The sequence below is a fragment of the Micropterus salmoides genome, unplaced genomic scaffold (genome assembly GCF_014851395.1).
Source record: "Micropterus salmoides isolate LMB-PRFRI ecotype aquatic unplaced genomic scaffold, ASM1485139v1 Ms_hic_scaffold_22, whole genome shotgun sequence".
Lineage (NCBI taxonomy): Eukaryota > Metazoa > Chordata > Actinopteri > Centrarchiformes > Centrarchidae > Micropterus > Micropterus salmoides.
Genome location: NW_024041373.1, coordinates 15,850,834 through 15,878,725, shown reverse-complemented (window position 1 = coordinate 15,878,725; position 27,892 = coordinate 15,850,834). Strand labels below are relative to the sequence as shown.

At 40.7% G+C, this 27,892-nt stretch overlaps 1 protein-coding gene across 4 annotated transcripts; it reads left to right on the top strand.

Annotated features, from left to right (window-relative positions):
- sema4ga (sema domain, immunoglobulin domain (Ig), transmembrane domain (TM) and short cytoplasmic domain, (semaphorin) 4Ga) lies at positions 1-27,268 on the top strand. 4 transcript variants are annotated; one of them, XR_005447197.1, is made up of 16 exons: positions 1-267; positions 5,588-5,884; positions 12,783-12,931; positions 14,062-14,124; positions 14,245-14,343; positions 14,600-14,693; positions 14,768-14,881; positions 15,926-16,080; positions 16,969-17,144; positions 18,491-18,635; positions 19,449-19,671; positions 21,165-21,280; positions 21,368-21,522; positions 21,921-21,979; positions 22,485-24,940; positions 26,283-27,268. XR_005447197.1 is itself a non-coding variant. In XM_038736985.1 (15 exons), the coding sequence occupies exons 2-15, from the start codon at positions 5,686-5,688 to the stop codon at positions 23,492-23,494; spliced, it is 2,757 nt and encodes a 918-aa protein (XP_038592913.1). In that variant the 5' UTR covers positions 1-267; positions 5,588-5,685; the 3' UTR covers positions 23,495-27,268. The 4 variants fall into 4 exon arrangements, 1 of the variants encoding a protein (XP_038592913.1); XR_005447195.1 differs by having other exon boundaries at positions 25,089-27,268; XR_005447196.1 differs by having other exon boundaries at positions 22,485-25,258.
- The last annotated feature ends 624 nt before the right edge of the window (positions 27,269-27,892 follow it).

Here is a 27,892-nt window from a genome sequence, read left to right as displayed (position 1 = left end):
AAAAAAGGACCGGACTACCTGATTCAGAGGTTGGTGGATGGAGAAAAAAACCCACAAGCAAGTGAAGCGTTGTGGGAGGGCGGGCCACCTGTGACGGCAAATGAGTGGAGAGAGAAGCCTCGAGTCCGTCCCAGCGTTAGTGCTGTGTGTTATTCAGTGGGTGTTTGTGTGTTTGACTGTGAGTATAGGCGTTTAAAGTCCAGCTGGATTATATTGAGCTCACGGAAACACATATCCTGCTCTTCGAGGAATGTGTACGTGATTCAGGTAAGACACGTTGGAAATTACACGACCCTTGCTCAACCTACAAAAATACCTTTAGGCTACTTAATAGTGAGTTTGTCTTGATATGTTTGTTTTATTGTGGTGTAGTAGCCTATTTCTTCAATAACCACACAGTGATTGTTGTTGTGTAGTATGGTTATATGTAATCTCTTCTTATCTTTATGACAATTTTGCAGTTGACCTACAGACTTAAGAGTTTCCCTGTGATATTAGTATTTAATATCCTCTCAAAAATATGTGATAATTTACGTGTCATTATTGGATACTTGCTCCTCTATAGTAGCCCAGTTCAGACAGGTGTAGGATATCTTCACCTGTGTCAAGTAGGCTACTGACAGCACGAACGTGTGTAAACTTGGTTAATTGATGTATTTAAAACACCCATTGAGCCTTTATTGTGTGTCTTCTAGCCTAATTTTACTGCATTACTGCGTTATAACTCATATGGGGCTGCACTTGTGTGGAGCGACTTTCAATACGTCAGATATCCGCGGGGGATGTTGACGAACTGGGCAGCAAAGTAAAGCTGCAGCCGGTGATTCATATGTTAAACATGTCACAAGATGCCAACTGAACAACTCTGATGAGCTGTAAACACACATTAATGATGCTGGAGGTGCTTTAAGAGCATATTGATTTGTTTATGATGGGTAATCAGCCATCTTCTATCCAAGCTGATGGTCTTTGTAACAGTGATCTAATCATTTTAGGCACACACCCTGTGAACCCAGGCATCTTACCTGTTTAGCCTTTAATATTCACGATGTAATGGAATGGTGTAGTGAAAGGAAACGCTTGTAAGATATGCAAAGATGTGGTAATATGTTATTATCATGTAAAAAGTGCTTGATATTCTCTTCCTGTTGCTTTATATTTCACCCCATTCTCCAAACGGTATAGGTTAGCTGGTTTTCAACTCAAACCTTATTCAGATTTTGGTTTTATTCAAATTTATAATCGTACTTTTGACTGCACAGATGCTTTTAGTTTTGAGTTACTCCATAGTCTTCTGCAGCCTCTCATTGGCACAGTGTAAAGTCAGTGTGACATATCAATGAAAGGATTTTTTCTGCTGGCGACACTGCAGTCATACTGTATGTGTATGCAATATTATTATATTATGCAGTCTATTTACCTAATATTTCTGTTTCTCTGTATTGCAATTATACTATTGTTATTTTTATTTGTACACACATCATCTATTGCATGTCTGTCCGCCTTGGAAGAGGGATTCCTCCACTGTTGTTCTGCCTGACGTTTTTCCCTTTGTCCTCACCGAAGCGAGGGCCAAACAGTGTCGTATGCTGAACAGATTGTGAAACCCTTTGAGCCAAATTTGGGATTTCAGGTTACGTACTGTAACCGTTTATAAGACCATTTTAAGACATGCCTGAATTGACCTTAAGCCTCCCGTTTTCTTAAATGAGATTGATCATGTTTAGTGGAATTTTAGACTTAGGCTATAAACCATTGCCACATTTGAACTGCCATTTAACCCGGAGTGAAGCTGCTGCAGAGTGGAAAGATTCTCACAAATAACACATATGAGCTGTGAGTGTGTGTGTTATGCTCAAGGATAAATAACGGTAAACAACATTTCATTAATACACTGACCACACACAGTTTTGTCCCTTTTGTCGCATTATCAGAATAAGTCCAGTGTAAAAGGTCAGTTTAAAGATCCCAGTGTTACATTCATGAAGTGACGGTACACAGTATAAAGCTACAGAACAAACAGAGTTCAGTACAGTTGGCTTCCTTTTGTCTGTCTGTGAAACAAGAGTGTTTTAAAGCAGTCTGTCTCTCAGTTGAAGCGCAGCTCAATGGCTTTCACTGAAATCTTTTTACCATTTATCTCTCTCACTCACTCACACACACACACACACACACACACACACACACACACACACACACACAGACACACATATCCAACTCAAAAACAGTTTCAAGTCCTCTGGGACAATTGTTGTGTGTTGATGGAGCTGTCACCGCGGTCCTCCAATCTCTTCTATTCAGGCGGGTTTATAGACACTTTATAATTGCCTGATACAATCCATTTCCGTGAGTGAATGTCATGGGACTGAGAGCTGGCAGTGAGATCAGGAGGAAGACAGATTAGGGAGGTTAGGTCGTGAGTAGTAGAGACGCTGTAATTTCCTCTGGGTCAGCCTCATCTTATTTTCAACATGTCTCTTTCTACATTTTCTCAAAGTTTTGACTGGGGTGCTCAGTGGCCAATTAACAATTGAAAGCTTCTGCATTTAGGGGGTCCGGGGTGCCCAGAGCAAGTTGGCAGTAATGGGTTTTAGATGACAGAGAATCGGGAATGTCACAATTACTGGCTCTTTGGTTTGCGCCGCTGGACTTTTTGATGACATTTTACCTCCCTGCCTGCTGCTTTCTCTCCCCTCTTTCATATTTTCTTTCTCTATCTGTCAGTCAGACTCTTCTTCCTCTCTGGATCATAAGACCACATCAAGACCACTGTGACGGACGGACTGACAGACTGACTGACAAACTGAATGAAAGGATTTACACCGTGACAGTCCATTTGAGTGATTTTGGTGTGCATGCGCCAGATAAATGACTTATATAGAGCCCCTCAGTGCATCTCCCCTGCCACCTTTTAAGGCCAGCTTAGACAAGGCTAGGAGGGCAATTGACACACATGTACCGTGTTTGACAGGCCTCAGGAAAGGCAGCACATCCTGAGAGAGAATGTATGACAGAAATGAGCGGTGTCCCCAAAGTGTGTTTGGACAAGACAGAGCTGTAAAAACCTACAAAAAGTAGTTAACACAGCTACATGTCAGGAGCTAAAAGTTATAAAAGTTATTTCTCCACTCCTGGGAGAATATATGGTGGTTTTTCATCTTATTTCAAAAACATTTGGATTGGTTTCCAACCTTCCAGCCGTTTAAATTCTGTACAGTAGAAATATCCTTTTGTAAAAAGACTTCACTTTTTTCTCAAACTTCCTTTCTGTCAAAGTAATAAATTTGCCACCAGGGACGGATTTTCAAAACTCTTCTTTTCCAGTGTGAAACTCTGACATCCAAGACTTTTGAGTCAGCTACTGAAAAGTCATATTTTTAAGGCAAGAAACTTACAGATGTAGATCATTTTCACTTTCGATTAATCTGTCGATTATATAACAATGAACTGTTTAATCGTTTAGGCATAAAATAGTGAAATGTGCCCATCAAAAGTTGTTAGAGCCCAAAGTGAAATTCCACAATCCAAAGGTACTAATACTAATGATATAAAACAGAGAACAGCAGCAAATCATCACTCCTCGTCCTCATTGGAGAAGGTGGAACAAGCAAATGTCATTTTTTCTAGAGAAATGACTCAAAAATGATTAATATCAAACCATAACCATATCAAAATGGTTGATGATTCATTTTCTGTTGATCGCCTAATAAATTAATTGTTTCAGCACTAAACAAATTCCTTTTACCTTTTCTAGGACATTCATGTTAGTTCATTGTTGTTATCCTTTTTGTTCTTATCCTCTTTGCGTTTATATTTTTTGACAACATAACATGTAACTGCGATACTTTCTGGCAGCTGGCCCAACAAAGGTTTAATTTGCAAAACATTCATTACTCGCATGTGCAATTTTAGAGGAAGAAGAGTAAATGTTTAGCGTGATGTATAGATTTGAAATAAGTCTACTGTAGGTTTCACGTCTCCCTGCTGAGTTTATATCATAGGGAAATGAGTGGACTGTAGAAAGATTTATCTTAACATGTTTTTGTTGTTTCATGTTTGTTTTGGAAAATGTACAGCAATAATGTATATAAGTATCTGATTTGTTAATGGGCTAAAACACACAAAACCACCTCTGTGGTCCTTTTCAAACATAAAAAACAATATAAATAGAATAACCGTATCTTCATTTTAAGGTTTCAGTTATATTCTATATATTATATAGCAGGGCGCTGTGACTATAATCATGTAACTTTCCATAGTACTGGCAGTCTTACATTCTGCTAATTGTCCTGTGGGTGTGAACAGTGGCTAGAACAAGGGTATAATATCACAGTTTACAGTGCTAAGAGTACTTCTATAAGCCTGTGCTTCCCCGTTTTACGAGTTACTACCTACTGTTAAAATCACAGTTACTAGAGTAGCTCTCTGATCCACACCTGCATACTGCTGTTCGACTGTTACATTATTCAACTCTCAAGCCAGCCGTTGTCATGGTGTCAGCCCTGAGGGACTGCTGGGACTATCTGTAAGAGTGTAGTCACAAACGATTGCGCTAATGGCTTAACTTTTCTGCTCTTTTTTTTGTGTGTGTAAATAGATTTGTGTTATCATGTGTGCATGCGTGTGTGTGTGTGTGTGTGCACATATGATAGAAGGAGGAAGCAGGCTACCTGGGTGTTCAGCTCTTTAGGGTGCTATGGGCATGCTTTGTGAAAGGAAAGCGCTAAAGAGTGCAACTGTTTACATTTTAAAGACAAGAAGTGGAGTATTTAAAGATAGAGAGATTGTGTGTGTGTGTGTTCGTGTGTCTGTTTGAAAGAGAGACATAGAAAAAGAGAGATCCAACTGGATAATATTGTTGGTTGTTGGTGATGCTCCGGATTCAGTGTGGTTGGTGTGTGCACTGGTGCATGTGATAGTAACACACACACACACACACACACACACACACACACACACACACCATCTCCTCACTCCCCTCCTCCCAATAGAGGGTTTTGTTCTGCCGGAACAACATTGGCATTCATATCACAACACACACATCTTAAAAATGATCATATTTCACAATCCCACAATCCCTCACCTCCTGTTTGAACAGGTTTCACACCTTATTGGTCTGGATTGCTCCACACCGCCGTTTAATCCCCACGTGTTTGCTCGTGATATCGGCACCTAGCTCTGTTTGACAGTCATTTGTTTTGCTAATGGGGTTGTCATTCATGTGTTTGGACTCTGCAGCTGCTGCTCACACACTACAGACTGCAAGACTTTGCAACATGGAAAGCTGGCCCGGTCTTACAGGGCGCCGTTGATCTACAAAAGCCCCCAAATATTTTATTGAGCGAATCCACTTTGTGTGTCTTTCATATCTCTGTCGTCATCCTTGTGAAATCCCCCACATCAGCTTGCTTAATGTGTTTGAACTGTGCCGCTCAAATTCACCAGCTTTCCTTCTTTTTCAGCTTCTCCTCTGACCTTTTGAGGTGACATTTTCCGTCATATGCCCTCACGTACGGCATTTTATGTTTCTTCTAGTGTAGACATGACTACTAAATCTGCTGGTTTTGTATGTGTTTTATTTCTACAGCACGGTGAAAGAGGCTACCTGCCTGCCTGCCTGCCAGTGTTTGTGTGAGTGCGTGGGTGTGTGTGTGTGCAGGGGTTTATGTTAGTGGTAGGGTGAATATGTTTGTGGGAGCGCATGTGTATATATCCTGGTCGGAGAGTGTGTGCCCCACGAGACGCTCGGTGGAGATGCAGGGAGCTCGATCCTCTGTGGCGCGGCTCCTGGTGCTGAGCTGCTGTGTGTGTGCGGTGGCCGCCTACCCGTTCAGGACGCCCCTGGACCTGGATGTGACTCCACGCATCACCGTGTTGAGGAGCGGTAAGCACGGAAACAAGCACACACAGGGTTTTGCGCTAAAATCTGTGTTTTTGAACAGTTTGTGGTGCATCCCATTCATGTGAAATTGTCAAAAGTCAAAATCATTTGAGCCTCAGACATTGAACACCTTAAGAAGACTCATAACTCAGTTATTAATGCAGGGCTTTCCATTCATGCTGGCAGCTGTTCTATAACAGGTTTCTTTAAACAGGGAATATTTCCATTTGGAAAGAAACTCTTTATCTGTTCAGTCTCTCTTTCTGTTGTATTGCCGGTGACATCTGTTTTCTTAACTTTCCTTCCTTCGTTCTTTCTCCTCTCTACTGACACAGCTCTTTTCGTTTTTGCCTCGCTCTCTTTCCACTCTTCTCAGTGTCATTTGTGTGCACACCAACTTGCGCATAAAACCACTTGCCTCTGGTAGTTCTTACACCCGCTTCTTGTGTAAAACCATGATTTTTTATTGTGTATTTTTTTATCAGTGTGATTATTATTCATTTACCTTGTGTGAGTGATGGCATGTAGCCTGAGGTGCTACAGAGACAGTGGCAGATAAGTGAAATTCTTACTCTTGGATCCCTGCGGAGCATCCAGGGAGACTGACACCACTGTAGGTAGTTGAGAAGCACCGTAACCATGACAACTGTTGTAGTATGGTGCAGGACTGCCGTATACAGCATTTTTCTTTTGTGCATGTGTGGGCAAGTGTGTGTATCTCCTTACAGTTTTTATCTGATCCTGGAATTTATTTGTTGATACACAGATGTGTGAAAGAAATGTTCTCACCTCTCCACTTTGACTTGCTGCCAAATACCCTTTATAAGATCTACTTGTAGAACAATATCCCTCCTTTCCTCTTCTCCTTTTCTAAACAGTTGTCTTTCTCACAATACATCACCTACTTACACTCATTATCTATCTTTTTTACCCCCGTTACTCCTCTTGCTATGAGCCTCTCTTGATACCTTTATCTCAGTTTCTGTAAATAATCTGTTTGCACTCAAGCCGGCCCACAGGTCCTCCTACATGACTGTTCTCCTTGTCTGCTACCCCATCACTCTCTCATCCATCTCTCTACCTGAGCTTTGTCTCTTTTACTCATTTTTGTCTTCTGTTCTTCCTTTTCCTGGTTGCACTGCCCTCTTTTAATCCCTTCACCTTGCCATTACCTCTAGTCTTTGTTTCTTCTGCTTCCCTCCTCCTGATGAGAAGACATCGATATGCAAACTCACCACTAATCCCTTAAATCTGTGTGTTTCTTAGCAACCTGAAGGCAAAGCTTCCAAACCTGTGTGGGGTATAGTTAAATCACGCATGCATGCACACAAGCACCTGTGTGTTCTCTTCTCATTGCAACGTTTTCTCATAAAGAAGAAAAATTCAGTTCAGTTTTGAGAACATTAAAGTCCAAAATCTGGCAAAACAGAGATAAAGCAGGTTTTAAAAGAATGAAAATTGATGTCACATCTAGATATCTTTTTATTGCACTCACTGATTTCAGCCTGTCAGGAACTGTATGTAAGGCACACACGGTCCAAACGCCTTGAGGTTCAGCTAGTGTGCATGCGTGCGTGTCCCTGAACACTCTGTACTTTGCTGATCAGCTGAGTGTTTGCTCAGTAAATAATATCATCTGGGCTTCACTCACTGTTTTTCTTTCCCTACGGAATTAACACCTTAAATCCCACCGTTCACAATTGCGTCTTTTCATTTTATTTCTGAAGCTCTAAAAGTTGTACCGGTGGCTTTGGGCAAGAAATTCAACTTTTAAATGAAAGTATAGATTGTCTTGATTAAAATGGATCAATATCATGTGACTAGTGTGAAAGGTCACATGACCAGATTAGTTTACTTCCTGCTTGCACATCTGGAAGAATATGTCTTCCTCAGACTACTACAAAAAGAAGTAACTAAAACACCTTAATTAACAGATAGAATTATCATATTTTGTACGTACTGTATATTCTTTTAAGGGTCTCCTACTGATATTTTTTGAGAGTTATACTCCTGCGTAAATTTTTTTGCTCATAAGAGGTGTAAATTTGTAAAAGGTCACACTTTTAACTGGTAGTATGACACAGTGCTTCAATTGAAAATACAGGTTTTGGCTGTTATCCTAGTTATCATCTGTTTATTTTCACACATTTTGAAACTATCAGATGACCCCTCAAGTGCTGTGTGCAGCAACATCATCATTCCTGCACTTGAAAAAGTGGCATTTAAGAGTGACTGTGATAGTGATGGCTCAGATAGGTGGACAATTGAATTGCAATCTAGAGGTAAACTAGGGCTGGACGATATGCCAAAAATGTTATCACTATTAAAAGTTTCATATCTTTTTTATATCAATAATTATCACAATAAGTATTAAATTGTTATTTCTTTCGAGTTTAAAGGCTGATTTTTGCTCCTGAGTGAAAGTTGAAGAAACCTGATGGTTAAATGTGGTTTAAACTCTTTGGTCAACACTTGAGGTCAAACAGTGGATCATCATTCAAAACAATTATGATAAAATCTTTGTCAACAAATATGCAGTAAGTTCATTAAATAAAATTAAGTAAAAGCTTTTTTCAGTCATTTTTCCTCAACAAAATAAACATCTCAATAAAAAATGAAGTCCTAATTTGTTTACGATTCAAGTGAATAAAATCAACCATTTATTGAATATTTATTGAACATTTGTTATATTGTTCTTGAAAAAAAATATATTGCGATAATTATTGTTATTGTTTCATTGTCCAGCCCTAAGGGAAACTATCTGGAGTATGAGGCAGCTGTTCATGAGAACCAACTGGTTTGAGATGTCAATAGTTGCTCCAGAGGTGTGTGACCTCTGACATATATAGCAACTGAAAGTAGTTTTGGATAAAAGTGTCAGCAAATTGAATAATTATTGTTAATTATGTCAAATACCTATATAGTGCAAACCAATCTGAACAATGATAAGTTGCTGACTTTCTATGGAGTTCTTCTCCTCACATCACAGTGTCTTGGTCATTTGGCCCTGATGTCTACAATGTAACCATCTCAAATGAAAAGAGAAGGAATCCATCTGGTGGATAACTCAGACCTGATAACTGACCTTTTCTACATAGTACAGCCCATCTTCAGTGCACTGAATTAGTCTTACAAAATGATGCCAAAATGGTTTGTGTGTTAGGGAGGTCTAAGGAGTAAAATGCATGTACTAATGAAATTGCTAGGAACACGTTAATCAAACGTGTCTCTTCTTGCACAATCTTGTAAGCCAAGGCTAAAATGTGCTGTCACATATAGTTAATATATTTTCCCCTCTGCTGCGTCACACTCTCACAGAGGTTGTTTTCAGGTACCTGGCTCCAGCTGTCAGCCATTGTGTGTCCTAATGCTTGGATTACACTGAGGAAACTCAAGGCATTGTCTCTGCTGTAATGCATTGTCTACACTCACAATGAGACACTCGTATCACGCAGGAAAACGTATTGTCCCGAAAATCCCATACAGGTAATACTCTTCTTCCTCCTGCTGAGAATGAGGGAGGAAAAGTAGACACCTGATCACCCAAGAGCAGTCTGAGATGGGAACTGACTGCTGCTGCTGCTGCTGCTTGCTGCTGAAGTGAGCCGAGTGGATTGTGTTTTGCAGCAGCTGATAGGAATCTTAATGACGGCTTACTTGATAACTATGCAGTCTTCAGGGGGGAAGTGGATTGGCATAGAATGCAGTACGTTTGACAATTTTCTGTTTGGTCACGTTGAGCTACTGTACTCCCTAGTTGGTGTGAGAGGCTGATAGTAAAAGCTGCTCCACATTAGTCATGTCAGATATTTTAATTGGACATTAACCTCCAACTTAGCTGTAATTTCTTCACAATGGACCACGCTGTTTGCTCACATCACAGTTGTTTCTCTTTGTAGAGATATTGTTGTGGCTATAACATGCCTAGAAGTTCTCTGTGTCTGTGTCAGCGGTGTCATGTTTACCTAAGCCAAGTGGACTCTGATAGATTGTATGTTTATAAGTTGCATAACTACCCAGAATCTCGTGACTGCAGAGAGTGACTTCATAACATGTCTTGGTAGTGCGTGCATATATATATATATATGTGTGTGTGTGTGTGTGTGTGTGTGTGTGTGTGCTGTACAGTACAGTATGTCTCTTTCCTGAGTGTTCGTAGGAGTGAACCTCATTAGTATCTTGTCCTGTCAAACAGATGCATCCCAATATAGCCTGGAAAACTGGACAGGGGACAAATACACAAAGCAAAGAAACCTCAAACCACAGAAACCCACATTAAGTAGAAGTGGATCTCTGAAATTTGACGTTGTGTCGGGCCTCTTTTCATTATTTTCTACTCCCTCAGCAAAGTTGTGTCGGATAAACATAATCCCTGGCTTATTATCGTCCAGATTGGAGTTGTAATTTCATTTCATTTCAAAATCCTTATGTTTGTGAAGCTGGAACCACCAAATCTGTGCCACTTTTAGCTACACTAGCAGCAGGGCTCTGTGTATGGTAATGGTCTGCTGTTCAGTTATTCCACCACTTTGGTCCAGACTGAAATATCTTTGACTTTGATGACCCTGAGTTTTCCTCTAGTGCCACCATGAGGTTGATATTTGTATTGAAATATATTTATGATATATTAATAATGTATATGTGAAACTTTTGGAAGCATTGTCATGACATTCATGTTTAGTTCAATGCAGCGGGGCTTTATTGGCATAGGAATCAGAAGTTTACTTTGCCAAAGCAGGTGTGAAATAAAAATTTTTAAAATGTACAAGTAAGTGAAAACTATAAAACCATTGCAACATTTTAATGAATGTACGTGTATGTGTGTGTGTGTGTGTGTGTGTGTGTGTGTGTGTGTGTGTGTGTGTGAATGCATGCGTGTGCGTAGTTGACTCGCTGTCCCTCAGGTTGTGGCATGCTGATACATTTTGATTTTGTGCAGCAAGATATGCCCTGTCTCCTTCTCTTGGGAGAAATCTGAGATTACAGAGTTGAACTTGTTAAAGTAAATGTTTCTTATCTCATTGAATGTTTTACAGGCAGGTTCGTGGTCACTAAGCCTGTAGTTGGTTAGGAGCTGCCTCTGCTTTTTATCTCTGACAGTAGAGAGGTATTCTGACAAGTCATACCTCATAGTGAATTCATCAGCTCACTGCTGCTGTATTTGTTTTTGTAATGTCTGACTATGTTCTGTGTATTTTATGACTTTTGTTTCTCTGGTTATGTTTGTTTTTCTTTGCTAATAATAATAATAATAATAATAATAATAATAATAATAATAATAATAAGCACCCACCTAAGATTTTGATCTCAGTGAGACTACCAGATAAAGGCAAGATAAATAAAGGTTGTATACAGTATATATAGTCCCCTCAGTGATGTCTGAATATTCATATAGCCATCTGACCAAAATTTAAATTTTTAATACTTTGGTTTACGAATAAATACCTGGAAAGCTAATGACATTCCTATTAGCCTCAGCTGTACTTTGTGCGCTAATAAGCAAATGTTAGCATGCTAACACACTAAACAAAAATGACGAACATGGTATACATTATACCCGCTTAGTATCAGCATATTAGCATTGTGAGCATGTTGCCATGCTAACATTAGCATTTTGCTGTAGACCCTTGCCTTGTTCACAATTCTCTCACATTTTATAATTCATTCATTTGAATTAATCAATCCAGCTAATCAGTAGTTGACTAATCACTTCATTACTGAAAATGAGCAAGAGAAAGTCTGTAGATAAACAGTCTTAAAGAAAATTTCTATCCTAAAACACTGCTGCTGTCAAAAAGTAGTTTATTTATTTAATGCATCATGCTTTTCCAATTTTGTGTTTGTACGTTTCTTATTTCTGACTAGACAGAAATAAGATCTTGTAAAGAGATTTTTTTTCTCTGCAGCTACAGAAAATAGATTTTAATAGAACAATTTTCTATCCTAAAAGCGCCTTCCAATTTTAAAAGGAATCCCTCAGAATCAAAGAGTAAGGCCTTTTTACCTCTTTGAACCAACGTTCGATAAGCAAGAAATCCATCACAGAAGACAGAACAGATTTCTCTTTCTCCGTTATTCTCAGACTGTCAGGTTTGATTGAAAAAGTGCTCACTCTTGTTCTTTTAACATGAAACACCCTGATGGCAATAACTGTGGGCTTTCTGAATACATTCAGAGAGATGTGTTGTACAAATATCCACCAGTGTGGATTTTTTCATAATTTTTATTCAGACTATCACATTAAAATCCTGATGACCATAAATGATGATAGATGATGTAGTTATGTATGTAGTTATCAGTACAGTGGTGCCGCAGAGGATAAATTAGTAGATTCTTGGAGTATTTGAGAAAATATGAATGTGAACTGAGGATGCTTTGTCCCTGAAAAGTGTTATTTGTTAGCCCACAGTTGTTCCCATGGTACAGACAGACCACAATCAATAGCAGCAGTGGGAAGTGTACTAAGATATGACCAGGTGGTAATGAGTTTAGCCTTACAAATGAGAATCAGGCTTTTCAACCATTTATATTGTCTAATAAACAAACAGGGGACATGAATGGAATTATCTGAGGAAGTGCAGCAACAAAAGAAGGTAAAACTGGGTTGTTGTCATCTGGGTGGTTTTTTTTGTGCCCACTGATTTAATAATTCAAGAGTGTGCCATCTCTAAAACTTCCCCAATCTCTATTGAAGTGCCATTATTATACTGGTTATCACCGACTCAGCCACTGAAGACCTTGTGTGGTGTATGAATGTCTGTGGTTTTGTTTTTGTTTTTATGGAAATTGGGAGCTGTTTTGCTAAATAGATGTTGAGCAGAAGCAGTCAGGGGCTTACAGAAGGTTACATTCATTAACAACCAATCCCTCTCCTCTCCTGTCCTCCCCTGTTCCTCCTCAGGTCTCCAGGGCTGCAGACGTTTCCAGTCCTCTGCAGTCAACTACAGCACCATGTTGCTGGAGGCTGACAGTCAGCGTCTCTATGTCGGGGCCCGGGGGGCTGTATTCGCTCTCAATGCCTCTGACATCTCAGCCAGCCCTGCTCTCACTGTGAGTTTGTTTGTGTCTGTGTTGCTGTGTGTTGTGTGCCTCAGCTGCCACATCTTTAACTCTTCCACAGCTTCATTTGAACTCCACAACACAGGAACTTTTCGGAGGCAACAATATTTCATTTTGAGGCAAAAGTATTTATTCCCTCATCGCCTCTTGTGTATTTGTGTGTGTGTAGCAGTCACATTAGTTTCTGCACAATAACTCACAGTTACACCACAGGAGCATCTTGCTGCATAAACTTACATGTTAATGGGGAAAAATGACAAACTTAGTACTGTATCCTCTCACTATAACTCTAAATAGATACAGAATGCATGTTTATATCGTCCCCATTTTGAAGCATGTAGACACAGAAGTAGTTCTTAATTAATGCAGAAATTATCATACTATCTACCTCAGTGTTGGCAGTATCTAGCCTACTTTTCAAGTTAAAGCTTACAAACTCTACCAAAGACAAAATTTTTAAATACGACATGTTGCGTTAATTGTTTTATGCACATGTACCTGTACATGTACACCCTGTGTTTCAGTCTAACGTCTGTGGTATATTTAGAAAAGTTTCTATGTTGAACTGCCCTTTCAGTCCAACAAAAGTTTGCAATGATGGTCCCAACAAAGGATCTGTGGAGTTAAAGAGGCTAAAGTGTATTTTCAGCAGTGTTGCCGTCATTTAGTGAAGCCCTCAAGCTATAGCATGTTGCAGGATAATGTTAAAGTTGACCGTTCGTTTAAGTACCCATAGAAGCTGAAAACCCTCTTTAACCTGTTGCTGCTCTGTGTGTTACCTGGTGACAACCTGACATTAAGCTGTTTTTGTAAGCTGAGCTAATTCTGTTAATACAGCATTGGTGTATGTCACGTATAATTGCTGGTGTGTGTGTAACACTGCTTTGCAACCACACCTCCGAATACTGCTGTAAATACAAATGTGTTCAGAGAGTTAAAAAGAATATGATTTTATTTAACAACACAGTAAATTCATATGCTGCAATGGTTTGAATTATTAAAGCAGAAAGATACTTCTCTCCAGTTATCTAATGTCAGATCTGTGATATTTTGCTATATGAAACCATCCAACTTGTTGTGTGCTCTTTCTGTCTTACTGTATGTTTTGTGGTGTGGATTAGATTGAGTGGGAGGCCTCCCACGAGCAAAAACTTCAATGTCGGCTCAAGGGAAAAGACAATAAGGTAGGCATTTAGTTATTCTTTTTCCCTCTCCCTCTTTTTCATGTTTTTGTATTTCATTCTCTCCCATGCATTGATATTCCCTCATTGTAATGTCTTTCCGGCTTTCTCTTCCTTATGCAGACGGAGTGTTTTAATCATATCCGCTTCCTCCAGAGGTTCAACTCGACTCATCTCTACATGTGTGGGACTCATGCCTTCAGTCCGCTCTGTGCATACATAGTATGTCAATGCAAAACACATAGCAGCCCTTCCAGTGCTGTTAAATGCACTTAGCATTTAATTTCTTACTATATGGGTGTAAGTGCAATCTGTTTGGTTGTTGCATTTACAGAACCAATTTCTTGGTCCATAGATGTGAACATAGCAGTGAAAAAGTGCTGATATTATTTCACATTCTGTTTTATGTTTGACTCTGTGAATGTCTTTCCTCTAACTAAATGTCCTCCTCTTTACCCCAATTGTTTGTGCTGTATAGGATGAGGAAAGGTTTGTGATGTCTTCTCAGCCTGAAGAGGGCAGAGACAAATGTCCCTATGGCCCAACAACAGGCTACACTGCCCTCCTCATCGGTAAGCCCTTCAACAGTCACTTCCAGAGCTTTACTAAATACCTGAAGAAGCTAATTAATTGTGTTTTCCCCTAGACCAGCAGATGTATACAGCTTCCCAGTATGAGTTTAGGAGCTTTCCAGATATCCGCCGCAACTCTCCGTCTCCCACACTGAAGACAGAAGATGCCCCAACACGCTGGCTGAATGGTAAGTTGATCTCCTGGAATGATAAAAGCCCTATAGCAAGTTTATGTGGCAGGGTGGTCACTGCATATAATCTGCTCATGTACCCACAGAAACACACACTGATTCTTTATCAGCACCAGTGGATCGACAATGCATTATGTTACTTTGCATCAGCTCCACTCATTCTTAAAGTATTACACTTTAGTTTTACATGCGTTGACAATTCTGTTTTTAGTCCCAGTCTGTTGGTCCTACACTTTGGTCCAGACTAAAATATCTCAACAATTTTTTGGATTCACACAACATTTTGTACAGACATTCATAGTCCCAGAGGATGAATCCTAATGACTTCAGTGATCCCCTGACTTTTCCTCTAGTGCCACAATGAGGTTTATATTTGTAGTTTTGACTGAAATGTCTCAACAAGTTTTGGATGGATTGACATGAACTTTAGTACACACATTCCCTCAGGATTAATTGCAATCATTTTGGTGATCCCTTGACTTTTTTAATCTGGCACCATCACCACGTCGAAATTTCATGTTGATTGATACTTTGGTTTGTGGCTAAACATCGTCGTGCTAGCATGCTGACAATAGCATTTAGCTCAAAGCACTGCTGTGCCTATACCCTCACAGAATGTGTTCCTCCAGAAAACTGGTTTGGGGTTGAAATGACTCATATTGTGTTGCAGATAACTGAAGCATATAAACATCTTCTCCTTTCACTTTTTATTTTTATCATCATGTACAAACTGTGTTCGTATTAGGATTGCTATTTCTGCCCCCTCCTTTTACAAGTAGCCAACAGCTCAATTAAAGGCGATTATCACACCATTTTACTGTTTTGTGTTTAAGTAAGACACCTCTGGTAGACAGGTTTTGGTAACTAATATACCCATATTCAGGGTATCAAAGGCTCATGTCAGCTGGTTATCTAAATAGGACTCCATGGATGTAAAGGCTGTCGATGATTAATTACTTCACATGAGGTGGAAACAATTTTGTTAGATTCATTTATCAGGAAAGAAAAAAAACACAGTCTATCTTTTTCTCCCCCATACAGAGGCAGACTTTGTGGGCTCGGCCTTGGTGAGGGAGAGTTTGGGCAGCAGCACCGGTGATGATGATAAGATCTACTTCTTCTTCAACGAGAGGAGCCAGGAGCAGACGACAACCTACAGCCACAGCAGGGTGGCACGAGTGGCTCGGGTTTGTAAAGTGAGTGCAAAATAAAAAAAGATGCATGATATGATTTACAAGTGGAGTGAAGCCTTGCGTCAGACTAGCTTGATTGGAGTCTTGGTTGATGATAGGGGAGGGTGCTATAATAGATGAGTTGCTGGATGGGGAATGTGTTTGTAACAAGGCCCCAGTGTGATTAGGAGCAGACTGTGTAGTTGATGGATGCATTGCAGAGTCAGTGGGGTTCTGTGTGAGAAGGATAGATGACTGCAGGGGATAGACAGACTGTTAAGCATCATGTGCTCTGTAAAATGTGAATGATTTACATTTCCTGCTGCCCAGGAAGGGGTTAAGAATAGTGAGAGCCAATTGTACAGTGTAATAACTCTGTTGTTTTCTACTGTGGCACCATAAAATGAAGTCCAAGTTCTCTCCTTGAAAGCTTGGCAGCATATTTGTTTTTTCATCTTAATAGAAATGCCTTGCGGTGAAATGTGTGACATTTGCAATTTGCCACAGGCTGAATACGTTTAAGTTAAAATCAAAGGGCAAGATGATGCCGTGTTGCTGGATTTCCAAAAGAACTGTGGCCTTGAGTCAAGCTTTTCCATTGTGAATCTGTCAAAATCTTTTCAACCATTAGGTTTGCATGCTGCAGTCTGCTGAGGGACAAAAACACTCACACACAAACCTGTAGATTAGAGTGGAGAGTCTTACCTTTGGGAAGCCATAACCTTAATGAATATATAACCTTATATAACCTTCTATCGTAATGGCTTCCCCTTGCCATCTGTTGCTCTCTAGGAGGTTCACTTCCCCATGTGCTCCACCTCGAGCAGAGTGTTCAGTCTGTTATGTCATTTATCCTCATATGAACCCCTCCTCCTCGTGTGTTTCTCCTTTCTCCTCCACTTCTGTTCTCAGGGGGACAGAGGAGGCCGTTTAACTCTTCAGAAACGGTGGACGTCCTTCCTCAAGGCCAGAGTGACATGTACTCTGCCTGAGTACGACTTCCACTTCAACGTGCTGCGCAGTGTGTTCATCGTACCCGGTCACAAGCCACAGGACACGCTCTTCTACGGCATCTTCGGCCTGGAGTGGTGAGTGGGAACTCGAGTGTTGTCAAGATCAACGGCTGACGGAGACTTTAAGGATGCAAATGCAAATGAGTGTGAAAAAGATGAAAGGCAGCAATCGATACATTCAAACAGTCAAAGAAGAAAGGAACGAGATTAAAGAGGTGGGCTAGAGGAAAAGGAAAGAATATTAATTAAAAATGCAAATTTAGACGGGCTTAAAAGAATTTAAAGATTTCAGTCCTGGTTGATTTGACGACACCTGTGGTTACCGTTACCAATAACAGCAAGTGTGGTTTAATAATAGAGCAGCCACTCATTGAGCAGCAACATTGGCAGAAATACAACAGAGCTAGTGAATCTGTTGTTGCTGTAGTGCAGCAAAACAAACTCACGTTGTTAAAATAAAGAAGTCGGTGAAAAATAATTCAACACAATCTGATTTCATTCTGAACATGACACAAGTAGTTTCCCATTAGGCACAGTGAAATTGGTTACCCTGTGTCCGTTCCTTCTTATTCCATTACTTCCTTGCAAAAATTTTAAATGATCCAGTAAAGGAAAAATGCAGAAAATGACTGCTATCTTGTTCAGTATGAACATCTGCGGCTAGCTAATGTCAGAGACAAACACATTTCCTGTGGCTGCTCTACAGTAATAGCCACCCCATGGTTTGGCTGTGGAAATGTTGGGTTTGCGTTACCAGTAACTTAATATAGCTGTGACACGATGTAAAGAGAGCAAACCATGGTCAAGTAGATAAAATTGCGCCACAAAAAACCTACTGTACAGAGAGATAATTACTGAATGTTAATACATCAAATGGCTATTGCAATTAGTAGTGTCAAAAATGGGGTTTGATGTCAGAAAAATCTTTATAACTGTATCTGTAATCTGATTATAACTGTAATTGCCCTTTGAGGCACTTTTAAACACGGTTTATTTACTGCATGGATGTATCAGCTGAGAAGTGGATGTTATGCTAAGCAAAATGTTTTGTTGTGGGGAAAGCATAAATACACTGATTATCTTCTGTCTGTCTCCACTTGAGCTCCACCTCTCCTGTCTCTTACTCCTACTACATCTCTTTGAAACCATTTTGTAGTTCTCTCCAACTTCCCTCCTACTCTTCTCAGAGATATATGAGTTCTAATCAGCGTTGTGCTATCTCTCACAGTTCTCATCCCCTCCCCGCTCAACTGTGCTTTCCTCTCATTTGTCTCTCCATCTTTTCAGCTAGGTTAAAGCCACTGATCTACTGTACTTCTACTGCTGTCCCTATGGCAACACTGGGTTTACGACTGTTTTTGTTCGGGGCCTGTGCTCTGGTCTTTTTCTCACTCTGTGTGTGTATGTGCTGCTGCCTTTAGGAAAAATGTGAAGGCGTCTGCGGTGTGTCGGTTTTCTCTCTCTGAGGTCCAAGAGGCCTTTCAAGGACCCTACATGGAGAACCAGGACTCTGACTCTAAGTGGAAGGAATACACTGGAAAGATCCCTGACCCACGACCTGGAACGGTAAACACACATGCACACACAAATACAGGCGCTGCTGCCCTCTCAGCCTCTTAAAGCATAGAAAAAAACACCAGAAAGCCGCCAACAGACAGTAGATGAAATGATGTAAGTAAAGATGCATGAAGGGAGGAAACAGAAAAATAGATGGAGAGAAAACGATGCAGAGGATGAGTGGCAGCCTTGAGGATGAGACTCAACACAACCCGCTTATGTCACTGAAACCCATTTCCATGGTGATCAACTCCAGCCCATAGCTTTGGCGACAATGGTTTAGTGTGCCAGCCAGGGCTGTGGCATCGTTAGCAGGAGCAGACATTATCCACTGTAGTGTCACTGCAACACTTTGCAGGACTTAATTTTAATATTGCTATTAAATGGAAAGGAGAAACGGTCAGGGGTTTTAACTTGGGAGCGTGAAAGCCTCTTAGAGGAGCTGGCTGGAGTCATTTGAAAAGGACAAAGAGAGGAGTGAAATTGTTCCCTTAGTCAGGTGCAGAGAGAGCTGAGTCCCCCGCATGTCAGCACATGCCGGCTGAGCGTACACTGGCTCATTGTCGGCCAAAAGTTGTATTTTTTTCCAGAGTCAGTCTTCCACAGGCTCGCGTTTTCTTCTTGATCCCTTAATTGTCCCTGCAGACCATCTCACTAAGCCTCGTGACATCCTCTCTGCCTTCCACTATCCGTCTGTATTTACAGAGAACTTTTTTACAAATGAGCCAAAAATGTCTCTTTGCTCCCTGCAGCCCACATTGTGCCTTGTTATTTACTCATCATCCCTCCTCTAATCGCTCTCTTTGGCTTCCTTTCCTGCAGTGTATAACTGACGCTCTGAGGGCCAGGGACATAAACGTCTCCACCTCCCTGCCTGATGATGTACTGAACTTTGTCAGGAGGCATCCTCTGATGTCCCAGCAGGTCCGACCTTCAGATGGACGCCCACTTTTGTTCAGGAGGACCACAGACTACACACACATGGCTGTACACATGATCCAAGGCTTAGATGGACAAACATACCATGTATTATACATGGGCACAGGTGTGTATGAATTAATCGTCGTCAGGTATTAATTGTGTAATCAGACAATGGAATAGTTGGACACTTTGGGAAGTATGTTTATTTGCTTTCTTTCAGTGAGTTAAATCAGAAGATTGATGAACTCTCATGTTTGTATGCTAAATATGAAGAAACAGTACTGCCAGGAGACATTTAGCTTAGCTTAGCACAAACACCGGAAACAGGGGGAGTGGCTTACTCCAAAGGTTACAAAATCTTACAAAATTCATTGTGGTTATATGTGTAATTATTTCTTGGCTGAGTGCAGTGACTTCCTTGAGTCCTGTTGTCAAATGACCAGGCTACCTGTAACAGTTACTAGTTGCATATACTTTTAGATATGTCTTCCCGCTTCTCTGGGCAGCTCATGTTTTCCATTCATTTCACTGGACATGAAAATCACAAACAGAAACCTGTTCAGTAATGGAAACCCATCTTGTCACATGAGTTATTACATGTAATTTTGAGTCAGCTGCAAACCATGTTTCAAGTTCCTAGACAAGGTAGTCTGCGAAGTATCTTAGTTTTGACTCATGGTCCACTGAAAATCCATGAGGCAGGCAAAAAGATTTGAAGATATACATTAGAGGCTGCCTATCCAACGAAGGTTGAGGTCAAGGGCACACAGACATTAGAGGCTGTCATTTTTTTGGGAATCCTGCAGGATGGGAGTTTTTTACTATTCATCACGGGACTGGGAAAGGACAGGAAAAAAGGCAACAGAAATCACAGGTCCGTTTTTTTATATATAAATATGCATTTCTAAGATGAATAAACTGTTGCTACCCTCAGATTTGTTTTGTATTGGAACAGGATGGGAGTCATTCTTTGGGGATTGGGATGGGACAGGAATTTTTTTTTGTGGGAGCGAGATGGGACAGGAATGAAAATCCAATGGCAAATGACAATATATGTATACTTGTTTTCTAGCACTAAAAATAACCTTAGCATAGTCCACCTATAATGCACTATTCCAGATATACATAAACTGTTTGAACTGTATGACCTTAACGTGTGATAACAACATACGAAATTTCCAAATACAAATATGTTCTGAAGTGACAAGTAGTCACAAAAATCTTAGATACCTATACCTTCTTCGATATATGTAACTATGATAAGAAATAAAGGCAAAAAAGTGGATTGGCTATCTTAAATTAGAATCAGGTTTATTGCCAGGTACATTTTCACATATGAGGAATTTGCCCTCGTATTTTGGTGATTACATGAAGATAAATATATAAATCTAAATATAGAAACAGTAGAGCGATTAGTTTCAAGTGTTTAAAAGTTCATTTATATTGCATACTGAAATGAATAAAAAAAAACATTGGCTTCCTGAAAGGTAGGAACTCGTAGGAACTTTGCAAACACCTGACAGAAACACATGTAACATTCAGTTTGTTGTTCAGGCTTCTGTGTGTTTGAATGGTCCTTAAATGCTAATGTTTCTCCTCTTTGTACGTGTCACTTAGACGAAGGCTGGTTACATAAAGCTGTAGAAGTCAAGGGTCTGCTGCACATTATCGAGGAGCTTCAAGTGTTTGAGGAACCACAGCCTGTTAACAATGTACTCGTATCTGAAAAACAGGTAGTGTGTTTGACCATCACATGCACACACACATTTTAAGGAGTAATCACCGTCATACAGTATTTAAATCCTCTCTCTTCCCCCCAGATGAGTGTGTACGTGGGCTCTCCATCAGGCGTGGTGCAGCTTCCTCTCTCTAACTGTCACAGATACACTTCCTGCTACGACTGCATTTTTGCCAGGGACCCTCATTGTGCTTGGAACGGAGCCCAGTGTGTGGACATAATGGCACACGCAGACAGGTGGGTGCCGAAGGGTGTATGTGTGTGTGATTTGATCAGGTGATTAAAGTGCTGCAGGTGCCCTATCGTGTGTTAGACTTGATTGATTTCAAGTATCACCGTGCCCTGTCACAGTGTCAGCTCCCAGAACTGTTGCATAATCACTGCGCTGGCTGAAAACTTGATACTAGCTGTGATTGTAAACATAGCATGCAGCTGTGTACTTAAAGTGTACTGATTAATCTGGAAGAGTTCAGTCACCCAGTAGAAAGCTGTTATGGAGGCAATGACTGATTTAAGATGTATGAATGGAACAGAATGCAAAAGAAAAATAGAAACAGGAAGAAATAAAAATGTCAGTATATGTGTTTATTCTTTACACTAATATGCATACTGTTATGTTTCTTTTCTCTTCATAGATCCACTTTAATACAGGACATTCCGCATGGCAGCTGGGGATGTGAGAACACACAAGATGGTATGCAGAATTCTCACGTGCTGCTTTAAAAAAAAGAAAGTTTGCTCTCAACGCAGGGATTGAAGAAAGAGAGGCTAAAAATATAGAATGTTAGGAAGGACTTGAAAGATGCATAGTTGTCATCAGATGGCATGACGGCTTCTTTGAAAGTAGCTAATGCACACTGCGTTAGCAAAATCCTCCCCACCCTTCTTTAATCACATTTTTGCCATCTCTGGAGAGAAATCTGTTTGATATTCAAAGGCAGGCAAATGCCTTCTCACTCCTCACAATTTCAATCTGATAAAATGTTACATCTTCTCCCCCACCCTCCATTGTTCTTTCTCTGTAGAAGACAATATGATGGCAGGAATTAAAAGATATATAATTTGAGCTTATGCCTCAACAACTTTGGACAGTGTTTGATAAATTTAAGCAATTAACATATAAAATGAGTCAGAGGCTAACTTGTGAGTTTTCCTGTAAACTTTGTTAGACTTTCTCACTATTGCTATGCCTGTTTCAGACATTGTCGTGCGGAGCCGCTCTGTGCGGGTGGGTGATGACGTGCTGCTACAGTGTGAACTCAGCTCCAACCTGGCGATGCCCCTCTGGACTTTGGATGGCAGCGAGCTGCAGGGCTACGGCCTCAACTCTGGCTTCAGATCCGGCACTGACGGTCTGCTGATCATCGAGGCCCGGCAGGACCAGAGCGGGCTATACACCTGCTATGCTGTTGAGAACACTATCAAAGTTGCCATGGTTACCTACAATGTCACCATCCACCTGGACCTGCCACCTCCCCCGCCTGTTGAGCCAACTGAAGACACTTACACTCTTTTCGCCACCCTGCCGGCACCCGCTGAGCGTCCCTCCTCCGAGAGGCACCTGCCACCGCCCCCTGCCCCCCTTCTCCCCCACTCAGAGCTGCTCTCCCCCAGGAACATGGAGGCCATGTACCTGTCCCTCATCACCATCCTAGGAGGTCTGTGTGTAGTCCTCACTGTGGTCCTGGTCTATGTGGGCTTCTGCCTGAGAGTGGGCAACAGAGGGAAGTACTCATTACGCGCTGCAGCTGCTGCCTACCCAAACAGTAAGAGGCACAACGGGAACAGAAAACAGCACAGAAACTCCTCCCACATGGAGCTGAAGACAATCTCGAGCCACTGTAACAGCAATGGCATTTGTAATGGAGTTTCAAAGCAGCATAACAGTGACATCCAGGACGGAGGCTTCCTCCAGATTGTCCCTGGTGAGGGTCACCCATCACCCAATAAGGAGCCTCCTCCCCCAGCTCCTCCTCTCCCACCGACTCCGCAACTTTCCTCTCCAATGTGTGACTTCCCCAATGGGCTGTCGGCCACGTTGCCCAGCGTCCTTAGGAGGATGAATGGCAACAGCTACGTGCTGCTGAGGCAGAGCGACTCTGAAAACACGTCGCCGCTCTGCTACTCCTTTGCTGAGGAGCTCAACAGGATCTTAGAGAAGAGGAAACACACTCAGCTGCTGCCCAGGCCGGATGAGAGCTCTGTGTAGAGAGTTGTAGCTCCCCCTGTGGTGGGAGGACTGTTGTGTTTGTACCTGGTGCTGAAGTGCCTCTCATAAAACTCATTGTTGGGGACTAAAGCAATGAGAGATTCTTATCTACATTGTTTACTTTGGATTTTCTTTTTAGTCCACAATGATACCTGCTTTTTGAACCTCTGACCCGTTAGTCAACCTTAAATCCCAAATTTCCCAGTACATAAAGTAAGAATCGAGCATGAAATGGAATAAAAGTGTAATCTACCTCAGTTCAATACTGCCCAGAAGGATGTGTGCAGTCAGTCTGTGGTCTGAACTTAGTATCAGGGCTGAGATCTCAGCTGCTGAAAGACCTCTGATCACTTCATAGAATTACACGTGAAGGCTTGTGGCGGCCATATTTGGCTTAATTTCAACTGGCGGGCAGCTAGCCAAAGTTTGTTTGCACTGACAAGTGCACAGATGGCCTATGCATTTTTAAACATGACATTCACACAGTATAAATATTGAGGGACATGGACGTGGTGAGCGAGGGAATTTGGATTGCAGTGTATTCACTTTTAATACAGACCTAACCAATTGCAATTACCAACAAACACAAAACAATGCACAGTAACTCATGATGGCACACACCACTTTAAATGAGTCATCAATTAAAAATGGTGAACTAATCACTATTAAAAATTATTTGGAGTTAAGTAAATAACCAAATTAAAGATTTCTTCATTTATAACATTGTTTCTATATGAAAATTACATGACATATGTGGGGTTAAAATTCAATAAACTTTAACTGCCACAATTTTGTAATAACTATGTAAAATGCAGATATACTTTTAATTATTATCAAAATACTTGCAAAAACAAATAAACATTACTGTTCTTAGCCCTAATTTACATTTGCAGCTGAGGCTCATAATCCATCATAAATGGTAAAACTTGCCTTATGTTGGCCTTGGTTGTAACGTTTCAATTTTGTCTGCAATTCCTACAAATTCATAAGATATTAAAGAATAAACAAAGAATTAATGTTGTTTAACCTTTACATAAATGAAGAAATATTAAATAGTGATTATTTCACCAATTGTTAATATGAAATTGTTAATATGAATAGTTTATATGAAATGTGACAGTATTAATGATTTTAATGCACTTTAAATGCCAGTTTTAAAGCGCTTTGGGAAAGTTAATGGATGCCATTATGGAATTTGACACTTCAACCTGTCAAGAAGCAGCAGGCCAGAGGAGCTCTTTGATTGGCTGTTTCTCAGTATGAAGAGCTGCAGCAGTGAAGGCCGCAGCTGTGTCTGCTGGACCTTGTTTGACACAAGCGGATTTGAAGGAAAACACTGACTGTGTCTCAGCTTAGCCTGAATCCACTGCTGAGTGACACCCTTGCATGAGACTATAACACAGAATGAAAGACTGTGGGGCACCGCATTCGCCAAAAGCATCCTAGGTAAATCATTTTTGTATCTTGCCAACACATCCCCTACACAGGCACTTTGCCAAACAAGTACTTAAGGAAATAGATCGTGGAGTTAAGAGTGCGTGGTCACCATGTTTTAGTCTATGATACACACACTGAGCACATTGTTATCTTACAGTTTCCATCCATCCATCATTCCGTGAGCTCACGCCTGTTGGTGTCCAATGCATACCTTACAATCCACCTCCATGCATCACGTTCTTGTGCTATCCACCTGTGTGTATGGTTATCTGTCTGGCACCATTCCTCGACAAGATTCCCTGAAGTTTTTGTTCGAGATCCCCAAAGGTAAACATCTGCTGTAGTCTGATTCACAGATATACTGAATCACCACAGACAAATTAACAATCCAACAGCAGATTTCATTTATGAGAGAAGCCCAACCATGGAATATATTAAAACAAACACAAATGCTTCATTTTTAGAAATCAGGCTGACAACTTTGTCTTGAGACTAGTTTGGGCATTATCATTCAATTCAGTATTACACTGTTTATTTTCCTTATCATCGTCCTCTTGATGCATCTCACTGTGGTTCTCCTGTCAGAGGGCAGCATTAATTAAACACTCAAGTCTGACCTTACTGCAGAAGGAGGGAGAAAAGAGTTAGAGATCCCCCCAGAGATTTACAGTATGAAGCACTCTCAAGCTCCCAATTATTTCCCCATACCCTCTGGCTCAGACTGGGGTTTTGTGTTGTATTACTGTATGACAAAATAGCATCTCAAGCATACACCGTACGCTTATATGCACGTATAGTCGAGCAATTCCTCCATAGGAAGCGATCCTTTGGCACACTTGCATAACAGGACATTTGATTGAATCTAACAGGCCTGTGATGTCAGGGTGTGAGATACTGCACATGCTGCTGTGGTTCGCTTGAAGAGCTAAGCTTTCTAGTCAGTGGCACTGATCAAAGACATGAAAGGAGAAGGACATAGCTGCACACTTTGCACATTAAAAGCCTTCATTAAAGCCCTTTGACCTCATTTCAAAGCACAAGACAAGGTGAAAACAACGTCAGGGGTTTTATTTCAAGTCTTCATTCCATATTCCTGCACGAACACTTAATACCAGTGTTGTTAATATGTAAATACTTTGAGCTGTGTTTGAAAAAGCCCAGACCTCATATACAGTAGGTAGGTAGCAGAGTCTAAAAATCAGAGACACATTGCTGGCACATACTGTTTGCCTAAATATTTCCCCACTCTTTTTCTCCATTTAATTCAGAGGTGCTTTATTGGCATGAGAAACAGACGTTTACATTGCCAAAGCAAGTTAGAAATAAATCTCTCTGTATCTCTTATTTGCAGGTCTGATGAGCACAGGTCAGTTTGAATTTCTCTTAATTTCATTCCCGGGGATATCGTCTCCCAAGCAGCGTCAGATGGCACGACCGGCTGCAAAGATGTTCTTTTAATGAGCAGTGAAATGAAATTCACCATCATTAGTGAACCAGCAGAGCTAGAAGAGAAAGAGAGGCTGGATAAGGGCTACAGCACGAGACTCTCTGCACCTACAGCTCTGATTCCCCACCACTGAAATGAAAATTGTTGGCTGCAGTGTCTTACGAAGCAACGTTGGTTCTTCAGACAGCAGCTCTTTGTGTGCAGAGAGCGTCCTCTCCCCAGTTTGATGCAAACTTGTTACACCAAACTCAATGTAATGACCTTTTACTCACACTTGCTGCATGAATTATGTTTCAACACTGCTGGGGGTTTTTTTTCCTTTAAATTCCAGGAAATAACAAGGATAACTCATCTTAAAATTAATGAAATGTGCCACAGATGATGTTTAAAATGACTTTGTGAGCCTATTTTACTGCAAAACAACAAGAAAATGATTTTAAAAAAGAAGGGTATTTATTTTGTAACTTTTGTACATTGTGTTTGGAAGTGATTGTCAATGTTGCTGTTTAAGTGCCACTTGTGAGACACCATCCCTGACAAATGGGAGTGTCACAAGTTGACTGTGTTGCACATAATGTGATAAATAGATGCATGGTAGCCAAAAGCATGCAGAGGCTGAACCAGCACCACAGAATTTAACATTTATAACCTACTAATGGGAGGAAAATTTCACCAATTTACTACTCACTATTACCTATTTATTAGGGATCATTCAGCTTTTCTGTCACTGTAATGTCTACATATTGGTTTTGATCGATCTTTGCATGTTACACCATGCTTGGGAACACAGCAAATCAAATTATTTTACTAAACTAACACAAAGAATAACTTGTCAGTGGGTTCTTTCACATTTCATTCATAATTCAAATAAAACTTTGTACTTCAACCTCTTCCTCTCCTCATCTGTCCTTGTGTTTATTTACAGTATGCCTTTCACATTTCACAAACATAGGTAGATGAACTGGTACATTGTATGTAAGAGGAGGCCGAGCGAACTGTGTGAGCTGGAAGTTGTTGGTGGGAGGTTGATGCCTCAGGACTAGTTCAGATCCACCTGGAGTGTCTAAGAACAGTGTTGTTGTCAAAAACCATAAATACATGGCATGTCCTATGTAGGCATTCCAAGACAAAATGGATTTGGCCATTATCCATAACACCTTTCCTCATGTTTCTGTGTGAGGACAACACCCAGTTTCCAGACAATACCTCTGTTGTTATAATATATTACCCGCAGCACGACAAAACACCCATAAATAGGACAGCCGTGTCATGACAGATACAGCCCAAGGGCCATTTGTCAAACTGCCAGGTACCTGCAGTGCATACAGCTTGACACATGATTAACAAACTGTCATGGTTGGTGTGTGATTTCCGTAATGCTACGTCGGTTTAATCAGGGTCAACATCACAAGCTCGTTCTACCTCTGGAGTGGTAGATTGGGGTATTTTCATTTCATTCAGTTAAAGTGTAGATGAAATAAAATGCTCCTGTTTTGATAAGATGTGTGCTGATG